Below are 24835 nucleotides of genomic sequence, written 5' to 3' on the forward strand. Positions count from 1 at the left end.
CAACTCAAAACACATGCCAAGACTGATAAAGTAGCTATTAGAGGGAGTCAAGAGAGAGCTTTTTAGAAGAGAGCTGAGAAGAAGCTACACACAAGCTACACACCTGATCAAGTAGAAGCAGCACACTTTCTAAAGGCTTTGAAATAAACATCTTTGCATGAAATGAATGCCCAGCCTTCCCAAAAGGTTCTCTGCCTAGCAGAGATAACTTACTGTTTATTGCTCAGGCTAAAGGCAGAGGACTTTCTGAAACTCCTTACTGGCATTACTGCGCCAATCTAATGTATATGAGCAGTAAATTAATCATTATTTGTTGACACACTAAAAAAAAAGGTGTTTGAACCATACTTAAGTCTTAACTCTGAATTATAGAAGTAACATAGCAAAATTAGAAACTTTTTAATGTCATGTTTATTCATTGTTGTTGTTCTACCATAGTATATTTGTCTGCATATTTCAAGGCTGTACAAAGACTGGTGTAAGTGCTTAATATCTATTAACAGACTAACCCACTTTAGTCAATAATTTACCCCTCCTGCAACCAGAGATCAGATATATACCAGGAACGTGAGCAAAGAAATAAAATAATGATAGATATTGTAAAAACCAGAAGAAAAAAAATAGATAAGAAAGTGAACAAAGAAATAAAATAAGCATGTTCATTATGAGTGTGACTGATTATAGTGTCTCTTAATAGTGAAAACAGCTCTTTATAATATTGTGGCTATACTAACCATGAAGCGGATGAGAAAAGGAGTACCAATGTTGTATTACTGGACAGTCTGGACACAGAAGGGGTTATATCAAGAGACATGGCAAGTGCCACTGATGGGATATGGGTGTTATTGGTAGGGTGCTTGATCCTACAAACAATACTGGAATGGCGCTTACTAACATGGGTAATCTCCCAGGTACAGAGAGTAATGGTGCAGACACTGGCACCAGGGGGAGATTGCTTGTGCTTCCTGCTGCCTGGGAACTTCTAGAAGCTACTTTAGGTGCAGGCATAAGCTAGAAGCAGTCTTCTAGCTTCTCTGAGCTATATTGATTCACAATGGTTGGCTCCAGGGTACCAAACTGCAGAGATCAGATCTACCTCTTCTTTTCTTAGATCAAATTCTTAGAACCTTTAAAGTTTGCCATGGAATGAGTCTACACTGTAGATTTCACAGAAATGGTAGGCAGGGGAGTATATATCTGCAGGGGAAAAACACACCTTCTTTGAGACCCCTTTGCAGCAGCCAAGTTGGGACAACAGCTGGCAGGCAAGGGTGTAAGAGACTCACGGGACAACAATGGTACTATGCAAGGTAATAAGCATTATGCATGTTAAGGTCTATGCTAGTTATGAACTTCATGTTGGTAGGAGAATGGACACAAATAGTAAAGTGACGTAACTTATACCTATTTGTCAGTCAACATGAAAAAAATAGGAGAGAAGGCAGCCATGAGGGAAGAAGCAGACATACACAACCCTCTCCACCCACATGCTCCTCATCTTCCCTGCTAGAGGATGTATCAATGCTGTCAGTATCACACAGGCCTATTTTGTCCCAGAGCGAATGACAGTTCTGCATGAATGCAACCTTCTTAAAAAAAAAAAAAAAAAAAAAAAAAAAAAAAAAAAAAGCAGCAAGGCCTAACCAAACATGCAACTATGACAACTTAAATTGGTGAAGAATCTCATCTACAAAAAACAGTGAATAACATCAGTTAAGAGGTGGAGAGCCTCTCTGTAGCCATGCCATACTCATCAGGTCTAATACTTGATTTAAGAGTGGTCATCACCACATAGCTAACTTGTACATTAACTTAATCTTTTTTCAGAGGATTCACAATTTTTCCCATGAAGAGCATAGTGTTTTCCATAGTTATGGCCATTAGGAAGGGCCTGTCGAATCTAACCATAACTGGAACGGACATAGGCACTATTTCCATGCCTGTTGCAGCTGCTGCTTCGGTGCCAGTCTCATCCACCTTTACCACAGCCTTATGAATAGCCTGTGAAGAAACAGACATTTTACAAATCAAGGGAGTACAAAACTAGTCATCTAAATAAGAATGAGAGTTAAAAGTGCCTGAAGAAGTTACTGGTAATGATACCATGATGATTTTTTGCCTTTTCTTTTATACCCCTTTTAGATACCTCTTTATAGCTTTTGTATTCTTAGTGTTTTTTGGCCTGCATTCTTAGACTTCTTTTGTGAAGCTAGGAGACTAAACACTTTAGAAGCTTCGTAGTTAGGGATCAGTGTGCCCCAGACCCCAAGGTCCTCTCCAGAACACATTCTGTAAACTGAGAGAGAACCATCCAGGGGAAGGTTCCTTGGGGAGGGGGGCTCATTCAAGCCTCTGAGTGGGGAATTTTTGATAGATATGCTAATTAGTAAGACCTATAATGTTATACCAGATCTTCTGGGGGTGGGCATTGTGGTGTGCATTTCAACGCATTCCACCTGGACGTGGTGCACCTAAGGATCCTTAAAATATATACACTGGTAAAATCCCTTTTTCCCTTCTAACCATGTTTGATTCTTGATTTTAAGACCAGGAAAAGGCATCAGTAAGAAATAAGCATCAGATGGACAGGTGTGAGTCCACTGCTTAAAGACAGCAAAGTTAGGGGGGAAAAAAAATTTAGCAAGCTACATGCAGCACAGTTTTCTATCCCCAGAGAGGAAACCTTGCACTCCAGTGGAGGGGCACGTCCCTGCCAGTGAAAATATTTGCTTTGTTTCTTTTCTTATTCCTTGCATCCAACTCATGGAGATCTGTACAACTAGACCAAATGTTAACAGAGTAAGATCATATTTAACTGTGTATTTGAAGTTCATATTAGTTGAAGAAATAGCATGCAGATTAGCCCATTGAATAGAAATTTGAAATTATGTTTCCTATGTTTCTTCATGTTTTGGGAAAAATGGGGGCAAAGATGAAGGGCCAGAAATGGAGGGTTAAAGCAGAGAAACACAAAAGTTTTACCTTTCAATATCAAGACACTGACAGATCCTGAATCACTAATGTCCACTTGAGGTCATGAGGGCAGTTGTTTTCTTCATTAGACAATTAAGTTTGCACTGATGGTCAGCTTTAAACTCTAGGTTTATTGAAGCATGACCTATCTGTAGCTTTTGCCTAGACCTGGCAGTTATTGTTCATATGCTTGAAGCCAAATGTTTGCAATAACTGCATTTTCCTTTCCCCCAAACAGTTTAAAAGCAAGCAGTGTTTTTCCTGTTCCCTTACCTCCATAAAATACAAGCAGTGATACACCCTACAGCTCTCTACTTGCACACAAGCAGGCTAAAGAAGTCAGACACAAACAGAGGCGGCCATGCAGTGACTGTAACAACACCCTGCAGGAGGGTACCAAGGTGTGGATAGATGATGATTTGGTCATATCTATTTTATAAGGTTGCCCCATGCAGGTCAAAATAACCTAGATTGAAAATTACAGACTTGTAAATTGCTCCAACCCGATTGCACACACAGGGCAAGTAACGTGGACAAAATACTCTGTATGCCAACAACTGCCTTTTCATGTGAAGCAAAGCCTCTTTATATGAGTTTTGCACCATGAATAGCTGTACAGAAGTGATGCAAGTATCTGTAACCATGACCCCATAAAACTAAAAGCAGTATGACTTACCTGGGAAATTCTGTGCTGGGGCTGCCCAGTGATCCCAGAGAGGTCAGCCTTATCAGTGAATAGATCCATAATGCCCATTTTATATAAGGTATCTTTTAGGTCATATGTCCCATAAAGCGTGAATTTCGGAAGATATAAATTTACTGAGCTGCCAGAAAAGAAGTGCAAGAATATGGTGAAACATTTGGCCAGTTATCACAGAATAACATAGACTCACAAGAGACAAATTGATTTTGCTTTCTCCCTGAAGACATTTTGCCTGCAGGCCCTCTCTTGCCTACATAGGAGATGTACATTTTCAGAAGTTAGTGATCTTTTGTGCAATCTGCTGGAAGCACCTTAGTCATGAGCCGTTACTGAGGATGCAGAGGATTCACCTTGTGAACAAGAGAGTCCTTTAGGTGTCTCAAGCTGAGCACAAAAAAACTGAACACATTCAAGTTAACTGGTTACTTTTGGGGAAGAATATTGGCCTTGTGTATTTATCATATAAAACAGGACAGAGAATACAAAACTATATCCACTGAAGAAGCAGGACAATTGTAAGCAGTGATAGAAGGCACGGCAAAATAAAATACAAAAGCACATTTACAGGATGTAGTTAGTCAATAGATAATTATTTTTCTGTGTCAAGCCCAGTGTCTGACTTACTCAATTTTAAGTGACTAGATTGCTGCTTTCCATAAATTAACCAAAGCTCTATGCTTCTGACTCATTTCTTCCTTGTTTTTCCCATAAGTGTCTAGCAATTACTTTTCAGAAGTAAAGCCCAAGATTTACAGCTAGAAGCAGCATAATGAGACACAGGTTAGTGATAGTGCTGACATTAGGTTCTATTTTCTGGTGAGAAACCAGGGCAACTCTCCAGGGCTCTAGGTCAGGGAGATGTGGAGCACTTAATGAAGCTAGCCAAAGTGAAAGTCATCCAGTGGGCAGGTGGGAAGGAAAAGGCCCATACCTCCAGCATTGCACCTGCATCTAATGCAACTGTGGCTGTATCCAGAAACAAGAGTGCTGGTGGATTGATAACAGGTTGCTGATCTCTTACTTCTCTCTGATTTCTGTCTGTGCTGATTGCTGTCCTGAATGAGGATGCAGCTATCACTGAATCATCTGCCTTCCTATTTCCTAAAGACACTCCTTCAGAAGCCCCCACTTGCTTCCAATGTAGCGGAAAGGGAAAGCCACAGACAGACAGTAGCAATGCAACCAGCTAAGGGAAGCAAGCAGCGGGATACACTTTCCAGAAGTGAAAGTGATGTTTTCCCTACAGTTCAGCCATTTAAAAGATCTCAGCTGTCTGTACTGGTGACACTTCAGCACTATCCTTTTTGTCAGCCAACAGTAATGAAAGATGTCCTTCACAATACTTCTGCCACTAATAACAACATCAGTTTGCAGGCAAAGAAGTGACAAACATAGGTAGTCCACAGCCTTTAAATTATTCCATAGAATACTTTCCTTTATTAAGACCTCCCAGAGACTCCAAATAATAGCAGATGCAATTAATTACTTTAAAAACTAGAGGGGAAAGGAGGAGTTTGTGTCATTATTTTGTAGGAGACTTATTATGGTGAAAAACAGGAAGGAGCATGAAACAAACTTGTCTTTGACAGTGATTCTTTTTCATATTGTAAGATGGAGAGAAGGAATACAAATCCCTCCAGTTGTATTTAGTATTCATCTTGATGATTGTAAAGGCAATTCTTTGGCAAAAATTATTCATAAGGATCTTGATTCATCATCTTATTTGTCCTGTAGTCACAAACCACATAGCTACTCCCAGAAGTTTCAAAACTGTAAAGGTGCACAGAGAATGACACAGTTCTTCCTGGTTTTGTTGTTGTTGTTTTTTACCCCCATATGAAAAAGAAGTTAGATTCCTTTAAAAATATTTAACAGTGAATCAGAGTTTTGGGTTCCTGCATTCAGACGTAATTTTTGTCTTGAGAAGGGACCATCTAAAACATGATTTTCAAATGTCTATGTGTGAAGGTCACTAATGTGACACATCAAATTCATGAATGAATACAAGGGCTTGATACTGTAAAGGTGTTGTACCTATGCTTGTACACATATTTTAAGAAAGACTATTGCCATACACAACACTGAATGTAAGGACTCAAATTTTTGAAAGCATATACACTTTCTGCCTTCTAGTCTCAAAGCTACCTTGAATTGAGTGTAGCTTACTGCAATTTTGCCTTCCTAAGTCCACAGAGAGCCTGGATAAATGGCTCTGCTCTATACCCTTATCATTGATCTTTGCCCTCACAACTGCAGAATGGAAGTTGTTATTTCAGCATTAACTGTACAATTACTGTTAATTTTAATAGGCAGAAATTAAGAAAGAGACAAGAAAAAAGGCTGGAGGGGTAGGCATTTACTTGTAAATAGGAGAAGGCAGAAGACCTCCCCACAAAAAAGTGAGATGAGGTCTAAGTCCAAAAACTTGGGCCTATTGAGGGTTGAAGATGGAAAAAAAATGCAGAAATAGCAAAAGTCTTAATCTGTGAAGGTTTTCAGTGTGTGCAGTACCGAATGTGAAAACACAGTAAAGAGCCAGATTCAACTTTGGTCAGGGGATTTCTTCTGTAGATTAAAGCAGAACTAAAAATGACATACTGACCCTGTGTTATACCCCAGCTCCTTTGTTTCCTTGCCTACCATCTGAACCAAGAACTGCAGAATTTTACCTTTTTGTGACTAATGTCCTCCACCTCAACATACGTTCGCAAGACAATCTTTTCTCCAGCTTACTCATTCTTCCTCTATCAGGCAGAATAAAAAATGCTGAAGCACCTCCTTTGTAATCCATTTGCACCACAGTGGAAGACAGCTGCTCATCATAGCCATGCTTGAACAGGCCCATTCCAAACATCATCGGGACTTCAACAGCCTTGTTTCCATCCACAAAAAATTTGCTCATTTTAGTGTATTTTGGATCAAAAGGTTTTTCCCATTCAGCTTGAAATATAAGAGAAAAAGTTACAGGATATTTTGAGGACATGAAATCATAGGACATACTAACACAGGACACATTCTTAGATGACAGAAACTGGTACAGTTGGATCAGCTTCAAAGACAAACCGATTTGCAATGATCACAATCTTACTAAATACTCAGAATAATTCAATAGCAACACACAGTAGGTAGAATGTGAAGTAAAAACACTCCCTCGGATCTTACAGCAGGCTGCAAAATCCTTCATTTAGATGAGTTATCAAGGGTTCTACCTTGCACTTTTCCTCCATGATAACAGGGTTTTTTTATATGTAAAGCCCTCATATAATGCAGCCTTTATCTAAGCTCAAAAGAAGATTCTCTCACTTTCTTAGGAACCAAAGACAGGCTTGTAAAGGGTGGCACGAGGGATGAATTCCCCAGAGAAATTAAGGGATTTGAGTTACTTGCAGAGAAGTGTTGATACCTCACATTAGCTGATGATGTATAGAGTCATAAAGAACTTAATTTTACCAGACTGCTGAGTTAAAAAACAAAACAGCAACAGCAGAAACCTTTTCCGCTGTCATCTTCACCATATTAAACTTTCAAAGGTTTCTCACTTAGTCATGGTCAAACAAACTGTCTACATTGAAACTCTGAAAGATTCTTGTCCCTAGTAGAGAGGAATTTCTAAGCCAAATTTCAGGTATTCACATCATACGTTTAAGAGGCTGAGCAAATTTTTTAAAAGGGGGAAAATTGTGGAGTTTTGGAAGGGTTTCTTTGTTTTTATTTTAATTTTTAAGAAATCTTGCTCTTCTGTAGTAAATTTTGCCTTCTAGAGCAAAACCAATGTATTATCAAATGTAGTGGGCAAAAGTAGAGCAGCAATGCTAAGTAAGATAAGTGGCATCAAGAAAACAATGGAACAAGATGCAACCCCTTTTGACTTCTGATTTCTATTTGAACATTGATTACTATGCAGCTTGTTACAAATGAAATAATTATCATCTGTTGTTTCCACCATCTGACATAGCCTGCACTATTAAATAGCTTTTGAAAAAGTGAAATGAGACTTTAGTGCATGTCTTGGTCTCTGAAAGCATACATTGACAACTGCAATACTCTGAACAGGGAAAAGTTGCTACTTTTATATACTTCATACACTTTTATATACTTCATTAATAGTGACTTCTATCATCAGATAGATAACACACAGGACTTTTACATTTTTATGCTTAAGGGGGAAAAAAAGCACAATAACAGGAGTGAAACCAGTCCTGAAATTTTAAACAACATTTATCTAGTGATCAACTCAGGGAAAACTAACTGATTTCAAAAAAACTTTGATTGAAAACTAAGTAGGATGTTAGGACCACTAGTCTGGGCTTTAGGAGAGCAAACTTTAGCCTCTTCAGAGATCTGCTTGGGATAAACCCATGGAGGGAAGAGGGCTCCAAGAAAGCTTGTTTGTCACAACCATCTCAAACAGCACTACAGGCTGGGGGCAGAGTGGCTGGAAAGTGGCCCTGTGGAAAAGCAGCTGGGGTGCTGGTTGACAGCAGCTGAACATGAGCCAGCTGTGCCCATGTGGCCAAGAAGGCCAAGAGTGGCACCTGGCATTCTGTGTCAGCAATAGTGTGGCCAGCAGGACCAAGGCAGTGGTTTTCCCCCTGTACTTGGCACTGGTGTTGCCACACCTCGAATCCTGTGTTCAGTTCTGGGCCCCTGATGACAAGAAAGACATTGAGGGGCTGGAGCATGTCCAGAGAAGGGCAATGGAGCTGGGGAAGGGTCTAGAGAGTCAGTCATATGAGGACCAGCTGAGGGAGATGGGGTTTTTTAAGCTGGAGAAATGGAGGCTGAGGGGGGAACCTCATTGCTCTCTACAGCTGCCTGAAAGGAGGCTGTAGCCAGGTCAGGGTCAGGCTCTTCTCCTGGGCAACAAGTGACCAGATAAGAGGAAATGGCCTCAGACTGTTCCAGGGGCAGTTCAGGTTGGACACCAGGAAGAATTTCTGCACTGAAAGCATTGTCAAACATTTTAACAGGCTGACCAGGGATATGGTAGATTCATGGTCACTGGACATGTTCAAGAAATGACTGGACTTGTCACTTAGTGCTATAGTTTATTTGACATGGTGGTGTTCAGTCAAAGGTTGGACTCAAATATATTGGAGGTCTTTTCCAACCTTCTATGATTCTATTAATATTCAAGGATGACCTCCACCAAGCACAGGAGTGATCCATCCTAACAAAGAAGAAGTCAGGTAAAAATGACGGGAGGCCTGTGTGGACGAGCAAGGAGCTCCTTGGTGAACTCAAACACAGACAGGTAGCCTACAGAGGGTGGAAGCAAGGACAGGTAACCTGGGAGGTATAAAAAGAGATTTTCTGAGCCTCCAGGGATTAGGTTAGAAAAATTAAAGGTGTGATAGAATTAAATCTGGCCAGGGACATCGAGGGCAACAAGAAAAGCTTCTATAGGTATGACAGTGATAAAAGGAAGACTAGGGAAAACATGAAACCCCTCCAGAAGAAAATGGGAAACCTGGTTACTCAGAATATGGAGAAGGTTGAGGTACCTGATGAAATTTTTTGCCTCAGTCTTTACTGGCAAGTGCAGGGACTGGGAGAATGAAAAACTGTCCACTGTAGAAGAAGATCAGGTTCAAGACCATAAAGAGAACCTGAAGATGAACATGTTAATGGACCTGATGAAATGCATCTGCAGATCCTGAGAGAAATAGATGAAACAGCTAAACCCCTATCCATCATATTTGAGAAGTTACGGCAGTCCGGTGAAATTCCCACTGACTGAAAAAGAGATATGAGAGCTCTTATTTTTAAAAAGTGAAGAAAAAGAAGAGCTAGGAAACTATCAGGCTTTCTCACCTCTTTAAGTGGCAAGCTCATGCAGCAGATCCTCCTGGGAACTATGCTAAGACACATGGAAAATTAGGAAGTGATTGGTGACAGACAACCTGACTTCCCTAAGGGTAAACTGTGCTAAAGGAAGAGTAATTGATGTCATCTACCTGGAGGTGTGCAAAGCATTTCACACTGTCCCGCGTGACATCCTTGACTCTAAACTGGAGAAATGGGTGTGACAGATGGTCTACTCGGTGGATAAGGAATTGTCTGGATGGTTGCATTTGAAGGGTTTAAGACAATGGCTTGTTGTCCAAGAGGAGATCAGAGATAACCGGTGCTCCTCGGGGGTTGATGTTAGGACTAGCGCTGTTCAATATCTTTATTGGTGACACGAACAGCGGAATTGAGTGCACCCTCAGCAAGTTTGCCATTGACACCAAGATGGCATCATTTTGTTGATATGCTGTAAGGAAAGGATGCCCTCCAGAGGGAAGGGATGCCATCCAGGGAGAGTGAGACAGTCTTGAGAGGTGGCCGCATTAGAACATCATGAAGTTCAACAAGGCCAAGTTCAAGGTCCTGCATGTGGGTTGGGGCAATACCACGCGCAAATGCAAGCTGGACAAATAGTGGACTGAGCTGAAAGCAGACCTGAGGAGAAGGACTTGGTGCTGGTGGTTGATGAGGATCTCAACATGGCCCAGCAATGTGTGCTCGCAGCCCAGAAAGCCAAACACATCCTGATCTGCATCAAAAAAAGTGATGCCAGCCGGTCAAGGGAGAGGATTCTCCACCTCTGCTTCACTCTGGCGAGATCCCATCTGGAGTACTGCATTCAGCTCTGGGGTGACCAATAAAAAAAGGACGTGCACCTGTTGGAATAACTCCAGATGAGGTCCATCAAAATGATCAGAGGGCTGGAGCACCTCTCCTGTGAAGGCAGGCTGAGAGAGTTGGGGTTGTTCAGCCTGGGAAGAGAAGGTTCCAGGGAGATCTTAGAGCCCCTTCCAGTACCTAAGGGAGGCCTATAGATGTGGAAAGACTTTTTATACAGGCAGAGAGTGATAGGACAAAGGGGAATGACGGTAAACAGAAAGGGGGCAAATTTAAATTTAGATTAGATTTAAGGAATAAATCCTTCACTATGAGGGTGGTGAGGCTGGAACAGAGAAATTGTAGATGTCCCATCCCTGGCAGTGATCAAGGCCAGGCTGGACAGTTCTTTGAGCACTCTGATGTAGTAGAAGGTATCCCTGCCCATCTCAGGGAGGTTGGAATTAGATGATTATTAAAGTCCCAAACCATGACTATCAGTTAACACCCATATTAGACAGATATGATATTCATTAATATTTTCCTCCTATTTCAAAGGGACTCTTATTCCTGTTTTCACCTCTATCATAGGTGGCTACCTTCTAGGCACCTTCCTTCAAGAGTTTCACAGTGCTCAAGTGGCAAAATGAAATTTGAAGTATTCTTTATTGTTGCCAGCTTGACTAAGGCATGAAAAGGGACTGGTGTATAATAGTGGAACAACATGTCCAGTAGCTCAGAGTCAGGAAAATATTGCCAGACTTTTGTCCTTGGAGAAGGACTTCTGTACTATGCTAGACCACAAAAAAAGTCACCAGTACTGTGCAAGAAGTTTGTAATGCACAAGAAGTGGACAAGCACCTAAAAGTATAGACCAGTTATACAGCTAACTGAGGTTTAAAAATCCTCTCCAGATTAATCCCAGCTCTAGATCGTTAACCTACTCTTGATTTCAAGATTAAAATTGTTATTATATTATTGCTATTAATGCTATTCTTTAATCCATTTGCTTTAAAATTGGAGATCTTAAACTGAAACTCCACCACCTTTGGAGGAATTAGGAAATCTTTGCAGTAGTAAACTGAACATCTAATAAAAAACCCCAACAACTCTTATTGTTAGAACATGTAAAAGTAACCTGTAATACAAAGTTATTTTAATACAAGGTTTCTCAGGTGTGTGTCCCCACTGTGCTACTAAATGTATTGCTCATTCTTCAAACACCTTTCAGTAAAAGAAAAATAAACAGGTTTTTTCCTGTTTTGAAAGATGAACCTGATGCTTAATAAAAGCCTAAATAAAAACACTGTTTGAAACAAAGAAGTGTGTTTTCAAGAGAACTAAGAAACATCAGTCATCTGTATTTCAGTTAGCTCCATTAAGCTGTGGCCAAATCATCAGGCATTAATGCAAGGAGCAGAGACACAGATGGAAAGCAAAACAAAACAGAAACATAGTTCTTAATTATTTTCAGGGGAAGCCTCATATTGGAAAGTACAAGCATCCAGGTTAACAGTTCTAAAAGGATAACATTTCTTTAAAAAATTATCTAATATGCCATCTCCCCTTCAATGAAAAGCTTGATGATATTTTTATCAGGTAAATTACAGAATATTATTTTCCTGACTACAAATACTTTGCTTTCAGCATGTAATCAGTAAGAAAGAGAAAGTTTGAAATAAGATGCAATATCTGTTAATAGACCACTGATTGAGCCTTACAGCCTTGATCATCCTCTTCTCATTAGATCAGAAGTCTGAAAAGCTCTGGGAAGATCTGTAGACTGTATCTAAGCAGACTGCACAAGTTAATTAAGAAAAACAAGCTTATTGTGAATAGGCTTGTATTTGATACTGGTGGGTCCATCTCTTCACTGGAAAATATTAGAATCTGCAAATCAAAAAAAAAAGGTTGAAACCTATGTCTCTAGGCACACCCGGACTACAGACATGCGATCGGTAAAGGCATAGTTAGTAAAAAAATAAGGAGAACATGAGCGTGAAACTAAAGCTATTGTTGCATGTTTAGTTTTGAATACATAAATATACACAGTAACAGCAAAGCTGTAGATGAAACATATTTTCTATTTGATAAGATGACAAGTTTCCTTTTATAAAATTCTTTGCATTTAACTCTGAACTAGTTGAACAAAAATAACAGCTGGATTGAAATCCACAGAAATGAATTTCAACCAAGCATTTAAGAAAGTGTTTGAATCCCACTAGATTGTATAGGATTAGATGCTTTACTGCCTAGAAATGCCTTCCTCAACATATAGCTCACTTAATCTTCTGAAGGAAAGAAGGTTATATATTAAAAGATATGGGAAAATTTGCCATACATTTTGCTACAAGTTATCAGTGTCAAGTAGAACCTAACCTCCAATAGCTTTGTTTCTAATTAAATATAAGTGAGGACCAAAAGGAAAACAAGATATGAGCCCATCTGCAAAGCCATATTGCAAAAACAGGTGAAGTCCAAGACTGACCTGAGGAAATAATTTATGGAATAGAAGAATATGATATGTATATCTTACCGTTAAAATAAATATAGCTAATAAGGAGAATTTCAGTAAGTGGATCAAGGTTATTTATAAGGTCCTTGATTTTCCCATTGGTTCTTCTTGCTACATATTCATTGATCTTTAGCTGGGCTTGATCAGACTTCTTGAAGTTCATAGGATAAGCTTCTCCTTCATAGAAGGTTCTGAGATTACTTAAAAATTTTTCTTGTGGCTTCAGTCGATCAAGCACAAACAGAACATTTCCCATATTCAACTGTAACCCCCCATTCCTTCTGTTTACCATTTGCATGAGTTGATGATAACCTTCATGTATGTCATTTTCAGAAATCTCACGAGGGTTAAAGCTAAGGACCCTAAGAATCTGTGTCAGGGTGTCTGATCTGGCACCCAGAGTCAGCATTGCAAAGGCAGTAGAGATGCTCAAAGGAGAGAAGAAAACATTCCCATTGTTTTCACGAGAAGAAATCTCTTTGTAGAAACAACATGCAAATCGACAAACACTGTTCTTTACACTCTGCAATGGCATGTTTCGGTTTCCTTGTCCTCTTTGATTCTGGTTTCTTACCCCTTGTTGATAGGGCTCATAGCAATAACTGTTGGAATGGATTCCAACAAGTAAAAGACACAGGAAAAGCAACTTCTTCATATTTTTGTGATTCTGTAAGAGAAGAAAAATTACATTTGGTTTACAAATCTTTTCACCTTGTGTTTAGCACTACGTCAATCCCTTCACTATACAGAGTTAGCTTGGCACTAGTGACTCTGAGATGTTTAAATTGAGGGAAACAAGCTTTCTATTTCAAGGAAGCAGACTCTGGAAAATTACTCAACGTGCTGAAGAGGTTATGAAATAATAAAAATTAAAGTCCAAGAGGGATGAGGTAATTCCAAAGACACCCTCATTAAAGTTAAGCTACAATTCATTTTAAACTGTTTTTTCTCCAATATTCTGTTTTCAATGTGGCTTTAAGTGATAAAAGAGTCAAAAATACAGGTCTATAGAGCAGAAAGTAAGGGAGCCAGTCAAGGATAATCAGTTAAATTTGGAAATTTAACAGATGAAAAATCAAAGCAGAAAAAAGGCACAATATTCCTCTTCTGTGAAAGTTAAAACATAACATTTTTGAATGGACTGCATGTAAACACATATGCAGGCACTTAAGAGAAAGCAAAAGCACTTGTTAATAAGGAAGTGATGAACATTTACGGTGATTTCATAAAGCTTGAGCAATTGAGCACAAATAAAGGAAAAAAAAACTTCCACAAAAATAACAAAAGAAAGAAATAGAAATTAGGATGTTACCAAGACCCTGGAAATACAGTGTTGCCTATTAAGAAAGGGAAAATGCACATATACATAGAGCAACAAAAGGAAATAAGTGTGCCTGCTGCCTGCAAAGGCATGTCCAGCCCAGTGACCGAATCAAATCGCCTAAAAATAAAATTTAAAAAAATTAAAAAAAAAAAAATTAGAGAAACTCTAGAGCAATCACAGTTTTTATCATCAGAAAGATAGAAAAGAGTGATTTGGCAGAGAAGCCTGCTTTGGTTGAAAGTGAAGATGAGTGAGTAAATTCTGGAGGACCAAAGATACTAAAAAATACAGATAGAACAGGAAAGCCTTTTCCAGAGCAGCATGGAAACCATTCATTCCACATCTATGGCAATACTTTTACCTCTAGAAATTAATACTGTATCACAATTGGTTCAATAACTTCTGTCAATAGAGAGAAGTAAAGATGTGGAATAGCTGGAAATCCAAAACATCCTCTTGTGGTATGTGACCATTTTACCTATAGAACCTTTTATAAAACAAAGTTTGCTCTAGAGGAAAAATATCTAAGGTTTTTTACTTGCGCTGAGAAATGCAGACTCTGCCTTGTAAAAGCTTTGAATCCTTATCAGCTCCCACCATGATCCCACATTTCTGTTCTCCACTATCCATCATCTTGCTTCTCCCAAACCCAGTGAACTCAGAATGCTGATCTCTGCTTTAATAATAGATGCTCTAAATATTCCTTAATTCACACTCTGAATATATGGTCATAGAAATACTGTTATGGCTAGGAAGGGCCTGAACCACATGACAAACCACTTTCAGATTGCACTTTCATATCTAGAACACATTTATATTTAAGCTCTGATTTTTTTATGACTTGTCCCACCATCACTCTAATTCTTTTAGCCACAGTTTCTTTTTTTTTTTCAAATTCTCTAGATGCTTTAGAGAGCAATCCTTAAGTCCCCACTTCCATTTCATTTCACGCCCTACATTTGTTATTATCATCAATTTACTTAATTTAAAACACTTAGAAATGAGTGTTTTTCCTAAGGAGAGTTATGCCTTATGGATATGGCAATATCACAGAGGAGTTACCTTTTATATTTTAAAAAAACCAGCATCATAATTAAACAATACAAGAAGCTTTAAACCAAAACTTGAATATGAACAAGATAATTTCTCAATTGATTATTTGAAAATTTTTGTCCTGAATATAGTTTTTGACAATTTTTCCACATTAAAAAAACCAAAAACATTACTTACAGTGAATTCAAAAGGGTTCTGTTGTATTCACCACGTCTGCACAGGTCCCTGCTCAGTTGTTTATGCTGCTGAACACAAAGCAGGGTATCCTCTAGTAAAGGTTAAGATCATCTAAGGGCTGTGACTCACACATTATAATTTTAGAGATTAGTATGATGTCAAAACTAGTTTTACTGGACACTTAACTTTACTGAATATGTTTCACACGTGACTTCTTATTATTCATGACTATCTGATCACTCTGGTTAGATTCAAACCCATTTTCCTCAAACTGAATCTACTGTTTCTTAATATCAGACGTTCATATACATCTCAAGTGCCTGAATCTACTATTTTATGAACAAGTCAAGTAGTACAAGAAGAAGTAACTACAGAGAAATATTTTGAATATAATTTGCATAATTTCCAGAATTTCCAATAGCATTGCTGCCACTAAGGCAGGAGGACAAGGCTTGATGTACCATGACAATCAGAATTTTTGTGATCTAGCCTGGTTTGTCTCCTGCTTATCCATGGCTGGGATTGATTGCCTCCAGGTGAAGCCAGTGATGATTCTAATGGGTGCAGGGCTTAAAAGGCTGTTGTGCTGCAGTAGTAAGTGCTGTCATATGTGTACCTGGCTGTCCACTCCCAGATGGGGCATCCACTGGCAGCAAGAGCTGTGATATTGACTCCTGGGTGACTTGTATGGCTCTGTGCCCAGAGAAGAAGAATGCAGCTGGGATGCCATTGAATGCAGGTGATCCCAGTTACAAGCATGGCCCGGGGACAGGGGGTGGAAACCTAGGAACACGGGTGTTAAATAGAGCAAGTCTTTAGATCAGCTTACTATCTTATGATCTGAGATGTGGGGAGCAATCCCCTCTGATCGTGTGCCAAGTTCAGCTGGGTCAGATCAGACAGCCTGCTATTCTGTACTAAGCTTTACTCCTGGGTACAGAATGACTGAAGCGTCGTAGAAGGGAACTCTGGGGACCACACAGTTCAAACCCTTGCTCAAACCAGGACATATACAGAGTTGCTCAGGATGGTCTCCTGCTGGGTTTTGACTACCTCAACAATGGAGACTCCACAAGCTCTCTGAGCAATCTCTCTATTGCAGTGTTTGACAGCACTGACACTAAAACAGGTTTTCTCTACATTTAAATAGAATTTCTTGTATTTTAATTTGTGCTCATTGCTTCTTGTCTTGTCACTAGATGCTACTGAGCAGAGGCTATCTCTCTCTTTACTCATCTCATCAAAAATTGGGTGGTTATACATACTCTTGAGACCCACGCAGGTCTTTTTTTTCTCTGGGCTAAACATTTCTAGCTCTCTTAGCCTCTCCTCATATGTAAGATGCTGCAATTCTTCAATGACAATTCTGGCACTTCAATGGAATCATTCCGGTATGTCCATGTCCTCCTTGCACTGTGGAGCCCAGCAGTGGTTGCAGCTCTCCAGATGTATATAGCAGGGATGAGTAGAGAGAAAGGATTACTTGTGGTGACCTGCTGGCAATGCTCTTCTTAATGCAGCTCAAGTACATACTCATAGAATAATGGAATGGTTTGAGTTGGAAGGGACCTCAAAGATCATCTAGTTCCAACCCCCTTGCCGTGGGCAAGGACACCTTCCAGTAGACCAGGTGGGTCAAAGCCCAGCCCAACCCCACCGGCAGCACTTCCAGGGATGGGGCTCCCACAGCTTCTGTGGGCAACCTTTTTCTGACCAGTCTCATAGTGAATAATTTCTTCCTTATGTCTGACCTAAATCTACTCTCCTTTGTTTAAAGCCTTGTCCTATCATGACAAATCTTTGTAAAAAGCCCCTCTGCAGCTCTCCTGTAGGATCCTTTTAGGTATTAGAAGGCCACAATACGGTCACCATGGAGCCATCTCAACCTCAACTCTTCCAGCTTGTCTTCACAGGAGAGTTGCCCCAGTCCTCTGACAATCTTTGTGGACAGGTTCTCTTCTGGACAGATCCACATCCTTCTTATCCTGGGGACCCCAGAGCTGGATGCAGCACTCCAGGTGGGATCTCAGAAGAGTAGAACAGAAGGACAGAATCCCCTCCCTTGCCCTACTGACCACGCTGCTTTGCATGCAACCCAGGGCACAGTTGGCTTTCTGGGCTCCTAGTGCACATTGCCAGGTCATGTTCAGGCTCTCATCCACCAGCACCCCAAAGTCTTTCTCAGGAGGGCTGCTCTTGATCTATTCATCCCCCAGCCTGTGTTGATACTGAGGGTTGCCCTGACATGGGTGCAGCACCTTGAACTTGGTCTTGTTAAACCTCATGAGGTTCCCATGGGCCCATTGCTTGAGCTTGCCCAGGTCCCTTTGGATGGCATCCATCCTTCAGGCGTGGCAACCGTGCCACTCAGCTTGGTGGTGTTGTCTGCATTCCCTGCAAGAGCTTACTGATGGCTCCTGGTCAACTTGGAGCCTCTGATCCCTGTGCACAGCATCTCACTTTCTAAAACTAGGGTAATATTTTCTCTCATTTTCCCTTCAAAATGCAACCATTTCCAGGGAGGGACCAACCTGACTATACACAAATAGAGTGCTGATCTGAATGCTGTTTCTAAGGACAATTGAAATACTAACCACAAAAATAATTCAGCAATATTTTCTGTGAGGCAAAGATACAACCAGTGAAAGCGTTGATGATTATGACCTATCAAGGAGCTCAACAGATTGCAAAAACCCCTCTTAAACAAGTTGCTTATGAGGTAAAACCTGAGAAATAGGCGGCTTTTAGGCAGGATACAAGACTCACACATAGTGTGTTCTTCACACACACCACTTACCTGAAGGAGTACTTGAGATACTATTTTCACTGCTTCTTGTATAAATGAGGGCCAAGAATCTTGCTTAGAGCTGGCTTTTAATAATGGGCTGCAGTTTTCATGGTATATAAAAACTGAATTCTGATGAAGAAGGAAGCCCAATTAAATACAGACGCCATGCTAATGACAAGGTGACGGATGAATGACTAAGATAGATTTGAACACACCTAGGCCACACCTCAGGACACTTGCAGGAGAAAGCCTGCTGCTGAACATGGGAAAGCTACCCTATGATTGGAAAGAAAGCAGAGAAAATCAACACAGTTTCAATTTCCATGAATAATGTGAATGTCTGGACACTGAGAAGAAAGTCCAAATTTTTCTTTCATATGTTTCCAGTTTCAAGCCATGACAGGAAGGAAGGTAAACGAAAGGGTAACAGGTCTAGACCCAGCTGTATAGTATCTGTATTTGATGAAAAATCTTCAACAACCATAAACAAGGACTTATATTGTAATTATAAGCAGAATATTGATTTACAAATAGTTTAGCCTTTTTTTGAGTTTTGAAGATTGGACTATTTCTATGTTGCATGTGTTGAAGATATGATATGGATAGTGAACAGGGAATTTTCTCACTTACATTGGGGACTTTTCTAAAGTTTCCACAGCTCTTACACTACTAACGCTGAACTGTTCATAGGTATTTAAGCCCCAGCTGGCAAAATTTAATGTAAATACATCTGCTTTGGGCCAAGAAGTTGCAAGAAGTTTATTTGTGTAAGGTTCCTCTCTCTGCTATAGTAACCACTGATGGTACAAGCAGGGTGTTCTACTGCATGAACACCTCAGAGACTCTCCTTAGCCTGTGCTAAACCCCAGATGCCAGGTGTGTATATACCTTCAAAGAGACGGAGGAATTTCTTAATTTGTTGTCTCATTGAAACTAAAGTACTTCCTCATAACCATAATTAAAAGGGAGGCAACAGAGACTGGAAAACAAATTTATATTAAGTTGTTCTTTTCTGAACCTAGCAATACTTTCTCCTGAAACCGTAATAGGGGAGAGTGTGCAGCCTATGTAAACTGTAGGGTGTGATCAATGTGATTTAGGGCATCTGTTTCCTTATAATACTGTAAATATGATCTTTTATAAACAGTTCAGGTCTTGAGGAATCTCAAAAATTATTGTCTATTAAGAAGAGCACTGTTAGAGATGACCTACAGAGATAGTAAGCACTGCAAGACCTCTCCATTTAGTTACGGAACTTTTCACAGCTCTTTTAGTCCCAGGATTTCCTACCTACTATTACACTGCACAACAAGCAGGTTGAAGAATTCACCAAACTATTAAAGTTTGGGATAGCTTGGAGCTGGCTGGCATGCCCACAATTTCTGTTCCCACAACTATCTGAAGCATTCCTCCACCTGAGAGCCTCACCCTGACAGCATTTGTTTGGACAAGATTCTCACAGGCCCACAGTGTTTGAGTTAAATAGAATAGATTTGCTTATTTTAAGCTCCCTTAAAAAGACATTATAGGGGAACATAAACTCAAATAATTGTCAATCACCATCCCCAACACTCCAAAGGCTGAAGTGTTCTCTTCCTTCAATGTCTTTTTTTTTTCCCCAAGATCTTTCTCAATCTCTCAATCCTCTCTTTCATCACTCAACAAAACAGAGAATATGTTGTCCCCAGAATTCTGGTCAATGGTTCCATAACTTCCAGTCTTTCCCTTCTCCTTAGGCAGCAGATTAAAAGTCACATTTTGTCTACATTCGCTCTTCAAGGACCTGTGCTATATAAATGAATAAACACACTTTACTCTTCAGCATTTCCTGGATACACTTAGTGATACCTCACCTACTATGGGAAATCCATGGCTGTATGTAAATACATGCAACACTCTTGTAACTCCACAGCAAGCTTTTCTTGAATTAGGTCACTATTTGCAAACCCAGCAGTCGTTTGTCAGAAAATAAAATACTTTATTTAAGGAACAAGGCCAAAGTCGCTGTGACTTGGCAGCTCTTCTCTCTCCTGCCCAGATCCCCACCTTTCTTTCCATGAAGAGGATATAGGGAAGGATCCCACCCAACTTCTGTTTCTTCTTCTGCAGAGGATTCAACAGAGCCATACAGTATGGAAACATAGAATCATAGAGTCATAGAATGGTTTGGGTTGGAAGAAATCTCAAAGATCATCTAGTTGCAGCCCTCCTGCCATGGACAGGGGCACCTTTCACTACACCAGATTGCTCAGAGCCCCATCCAACCTGGCCTTGAATACTTTCAGGGATGGGGCATCTGCAACTTCTCTGAGCAACAGGTTTCAGTGCTTCACCACCCTCACAGTAAAGAATTTCTTCCTAGTACCTAATCCAAATCCACTCTCTTTTAGTTTGAATTGGTTTACTTATTGCTTCTCCTCAAAGCCCAGGGATTTATTTCTCCCATGAAATTAGCTGCTTTTCTCCTCAGCAAATCCTTTGGTTAAATACAACTGTCCTGCTCCAAAAAAAAACCTCCGAAAAATCCCTTCATTTTCCTCTTCCCAAGAGGTCTGTGAAACGCTGTCCCACAATTAATATCTTTGGCAATTTCAATGGCTTGCTCTTGCAAATTTTCTTTGATTTACATTTGGTGACATTTTACAGCTTTTAAGTTTATGTCTGCTAAGAAAAATTGCGTGTTATTTTTTCTTCCTAGTTTAAACAATCTGATTGTCCTGTAGACAGACACTAAGGCTGTTGGCTTTCTAGTGTCAGTCCTTACTCCAGCTCTTGACATTTTAAGTAAATGTGGAGGCAAAAATACTGCAGAGAAAATCCCCTATACTCAAAGTGAGATGGCCACCAAGAGAAAAGTCCCTATATTAAATTAATAAACCATACATAGACAATCATTTCAAGAATACCTTAATTCCTTTTTCTTACTTCCTCTCTCCAGCTTTGACTTCCCTTTTGAATGGCTTTCTCAAAATAAACAAAACTAAAGAGTTTTTTTGTCCTCCACAGATACTCAGACTGGTGGAAATTCCAAAGTTTTCAATTACATTAGAAACATGCACCTGAAAAAAGTGCTTACTCAGGCACCAGACACTAGCAATAAATCTCAAGGCATCTCATGTCAAAGAAACATCAACAGCTGTTTTTTAAAGAACGTGCAGACAACATGTTCTTTACAGCATTACTCTGTCAGCACAAAAAAACCAGAAACCAAGGAAGAGGATGACAGTCATCATAAGAGGTCCTTTTTTTTTTTTTTTTTTTGTGAGGGGCACGATCAAGTGCTGAAGGGCTTGGTTAAATGTTATCTGAATACCATTAAGTATCAATTATCTAATTACTTTGGAATCAGGTGTAAGAATTTAGTTACCAACTGTTTCTCTTGCAGTGTACTTGAAGTTGTTTGATCCATTAGCACTTGCCATGGGGGCAGGTGGGAAACATAAGAGATTAATCTGGACTTCAGCATCATACTTCCTGGAACTACTTCTACTAGACATGCAGTGACACCTCAGAGATTACCAGCTGATGAGGGCAATTAAGAAGCTGTGCCTCACAAAGCAAGTACTGCTTTCCATGTAGGACTGAAACATGAAAAGGAGACTTTTTACTGTGGGATCAAAGGGAAAATAAAACTAAGAAAACATCTGTGAGAAAGAAGGGCTGAATCTTCCCACTTGGGAATTAACCCTAGATAGCCATGTTGTGCAACAGATCACTTCTTGATGCCAGAACTGAAAGCAAGACAACTGAGGCAGTGAAATGCTGAGAGGTGCAGGCCTCTAGACTTCAGGCTAATTATCATGGTGTGGCTGTGCTACTGCTCAAACGTGATGATTGAGCTCTACACAGCATGCTGGTTGCTCCCTTAGAAATCCCTGCAAACAGCTATTTTGCAGAGTAAACATACTCTGGGAAGTAAGCAAATCTAACTCATGATGCCTTGTGTGACAGCCAGCCCAGGGCAATGCAGACCTTACAATTTGAAGAAAGAAGCAGAAATGTAATTGATTATATGACTTTGGAAGAATTTACAAACCACAGCAGCTGTATTAGCATAGTAAGGTCCTCGTCCTTTCTGACTTCTAATGCAAAAGATTTTTTTGTAGAAGCACTACACAGTGTTGCACCAGGAGATGAATTACTGATAATTAGAAAACAGAGAGGTCTTTGCTTGTTGTAAATTGGATCCTGGTGCATAGACCCATTTGATGATTAAAACTCTAAAATTGCAACTAAAAAACTTTGGGGAGTGGAAATCACACAATGAAATTCAATAAACTGATGCACAGGGAAGAAATATGTGAATTACATGTATAGATAAATAAATTGAGGAGAAAAAGTGTATTCCTTCCTGAAAGCAGGGTCTGTAAAAATACGTTATACCCTTGATCTTCAGTCTCAGGGCAATGAACTCATTGGAAAGGGAAATGAAACAAAACAACTGAGCAAAAGCTTGAGCATGTGTCCTTGAGCGAAACACTCCATGGAATGCAGATTATATCTGAGAGTTGACCTCTCGATAGGACATACTTTGGACTTAAGTGAACATACGTCTTAGCAAGGCACACTTTACACTTCACAAGAAGCAGCTTCTTCCCTTTGAAAGGATCCATTTGAACATTTAATCACACCTGTTGAAAAAATAATGTGGGTTTTTTTCCCAAAGTATTATTGTCACTCCTGTGAAATAGCCTTAGGATGAAATATTAAAGCTACAAGTGGTTGTGGTACTGGTCCATTACACCAACTGTATCAGGAGTTACGCTATTTCCAGCTGTGCTTTTTCAACTATTTGCCATTGTAGTCAGAAGACTGAACTCCATTATATCAGCTCAGACAGACTGAAAAGTTTAATTCTCATCTGGACTTTGCACTGTTTAGCAATCAGCAAGCAAACGAGCAAAATGGGATTTGTCAGGTGCAGATATTTAATTTAGCAGAAAACAAACAATCTGAATACTTTTAATGTCTTTAAGCTGTAGCCAAGGAAACATTAGTCCTCTAAAGAAATAAAATTGTTTATTTGGGATGTTGAGTGCATCCCTCACTTCAAGATCATGATGAAAATCACACTTAGAAATTAATGATCATAATGAGCACATGTTCAGTGGTACACGGAGATCATAATTGAAGGACACACATATATGCTGAGGTTTAAACAACAACCCCAAATTCTGAAAGAAAAAGAAAAACTATATAGGATTTGCTGCTCTGCCTAAAAATGTTTCTGTTAGGCAATGTTGACAGTAGCAAAGAAAATGAGCTCTAGGACAATAAACAATAGGAATAAATAGTAATGATATTGGAAGAGGGAGCTACATGTCCAGAAGACAAAGGACCTCAAAGGTGCACTGAACTTGGCTAGTCAGGTAACTAGTAAACTCTTTCTGGGTGACTGGATCTGTTTGCAGCATGGCTAATATGTCTGAGGGGGGAAGAATAGGTCTAATGATGAAAATTGTACTTATAATAGTCCAACTCAGTGGACACAGAAAATGTGGGGTAACACCAAACAAGTAATGTGAGTTATAACTGTGGTACTAAATGAAAAGGGAATTACCTTCATCATAATTGCCATGTAACAAACACTAGATGATGTATGTCCCAAATGATTCAGCTCAATTATTTTAAAAATGCTTTTTTTTTTACAGTTATCTGTGAATATCTTCATAGATTAAATATGCCTTTAAACCTGTTTGGAAGCAGAGAGATTATAACTGCATTGACACTGGGCATGGGAAAGCTGAGTGAGTGACTTAGGATGCTCAGTAGAGACATGATCAGCAGCACAGCATGGCTGCTGTGCTTCCCACCACACTGCTGGGAGGAGGACTCAGTATCCTTACTCTGGACATATCCATTGCTCCACAAACAGTATTTCAGATCTATGCATAGGCACCACTTTTTCTTGCTGGGCACTTTCCTCTGTCACCTCCCCTACGTGCCAAGTGTGTTCCTGAGCACATGGGAATATGTGGAATTACCAGAAAGGTGAAAGGGCTAGGAAAATTCTGAAATATCAGAAGGGGAGAGACATACCTTCTAGAGAAAGAGAACAGTAAGAAAATCTAGTAAATTTGTTTTCCTCAGGCCACAGTGAGACTGAAACCTCCCACAGACACGTGCCCCTTCTTCCCCTTCAATCAGTGTATAAGCCAGTCATTGAAGAATGTATATATTTTAGATCTATGTATAAATGTATTTTAAAAGTTGCTTAATAATGGGCTGTGGCCCATTGAAAGGAAAGGAAAAATGCAACAGTTGCTCAAGAGCTGTTAAGTGAAGAGACACTTCAACAGCTACTAAAGCAGGAGGAGCTTTGGCAAATGCAGAACAGAAAAAGAAATAAAGAAAATTGCATTTTGGACTCATCTGGTGGTGGCTGCTTCTTCCTGGAGACGTTCTCATTCAAGCAACCTGCTGACAGTAAGTGCCCTCCCTCATCCCAGATTTCAGCAGGCTCTGGACTGGGTCCCTGCCGCAGCTCCTCCTGCACTCCCCCTGGCTGCCTGGCTGTCTGCAGGGCAAACTGCGGGATCCCAAACGCTTTGCAGGATACCAAAATGATGTTGAGATTTTACAATTTGCCTCAGCTGTTCACAGCCTGAAAGCCTGCAAGGCTGCATCACCTCTACTTTTGCTGCTGAAGGACAAAATCAAAGGCAAGTTCGTTGAAGTCAGCAGTGAAAACACCTA

General features: G+C 39.9%; 1 protein-coding gene across 1 annotated transcript; it reads right to left on the reverse strand.

Annotated features, from left to right (window-relative positions):
* Nucleotides 1-393: 393 nt before the first annotated feature.
* LOC121673953 (serpin A3-4-like) lies at nucleotides 394-15471 on the reverse strand. The gene is made up of 5 exons (XM_042047839.1): nucleotides 15352-15471; nucleotides 12819-13464; nucleotides 6346-6616; nucleotides 3650-3797; nucleotides 394-2001 (listed from the first exon to the last, which is right to left on the reverse strand). The coding sequence occupies exons 2-5, from the start codon at nucleotides 13450-13452 to the stop codon at nucleotides 1813-1815; spliced, it is 1242 nt and encodes a 413-aa protein (XP_041903773.1). The 5' UTR covers nucleotides 13453-13464; nucleotides 15352-15471; the 3' UTR covers nucleotides 394-1812.
* Nucleotides 15472-24835: the final 9364 nt, after the last annotated feature.

This window comes from Corvus kubaryi, unplaced genomic scaffold (assembly GCF_017639235.1).
Source record: "Corvus kubaryi isolate FWS band 111438036 unplaced genomic scaffold, C.kubaryi_AGA036_p1.0 66, whole genome shotgun sequence".
Classification (NCBI taxonomy): domain Eukaryota; kingdom Metazoa; phylum Chordata; class Aves; order Passeriformes; family Corvidae; genus Corvus; species Corvus kubaryi.

What these genes read in the sequence shown, in the direction of transcription:
- LOC121673953 (XM_042047839.1), bottom strand. Translation starts at nt 13,452, where the DNA reads ATGAAGAAGTTGCTTTTCCTGTGTCTTTTACTTGTTGGAATCCATTCC. An exon ending in TAGCTATATTTATTTTAACG is followed by an intron (nt 6,617 to 12,818) that starts GTAAGATATACA and finishes TTATATTTCAAG; the next exon opens with CTGAATGGGAAAAACCTTTT. An exon ending in AGGACATTAGTCACAAAAAG is followed by an intron (nt 3,798 to 6,345) that starts GTAAAATTCTGC and finishes CTTTTCTGGCAG; the next exon opens with CTCAGTAAATTTATATCTTC.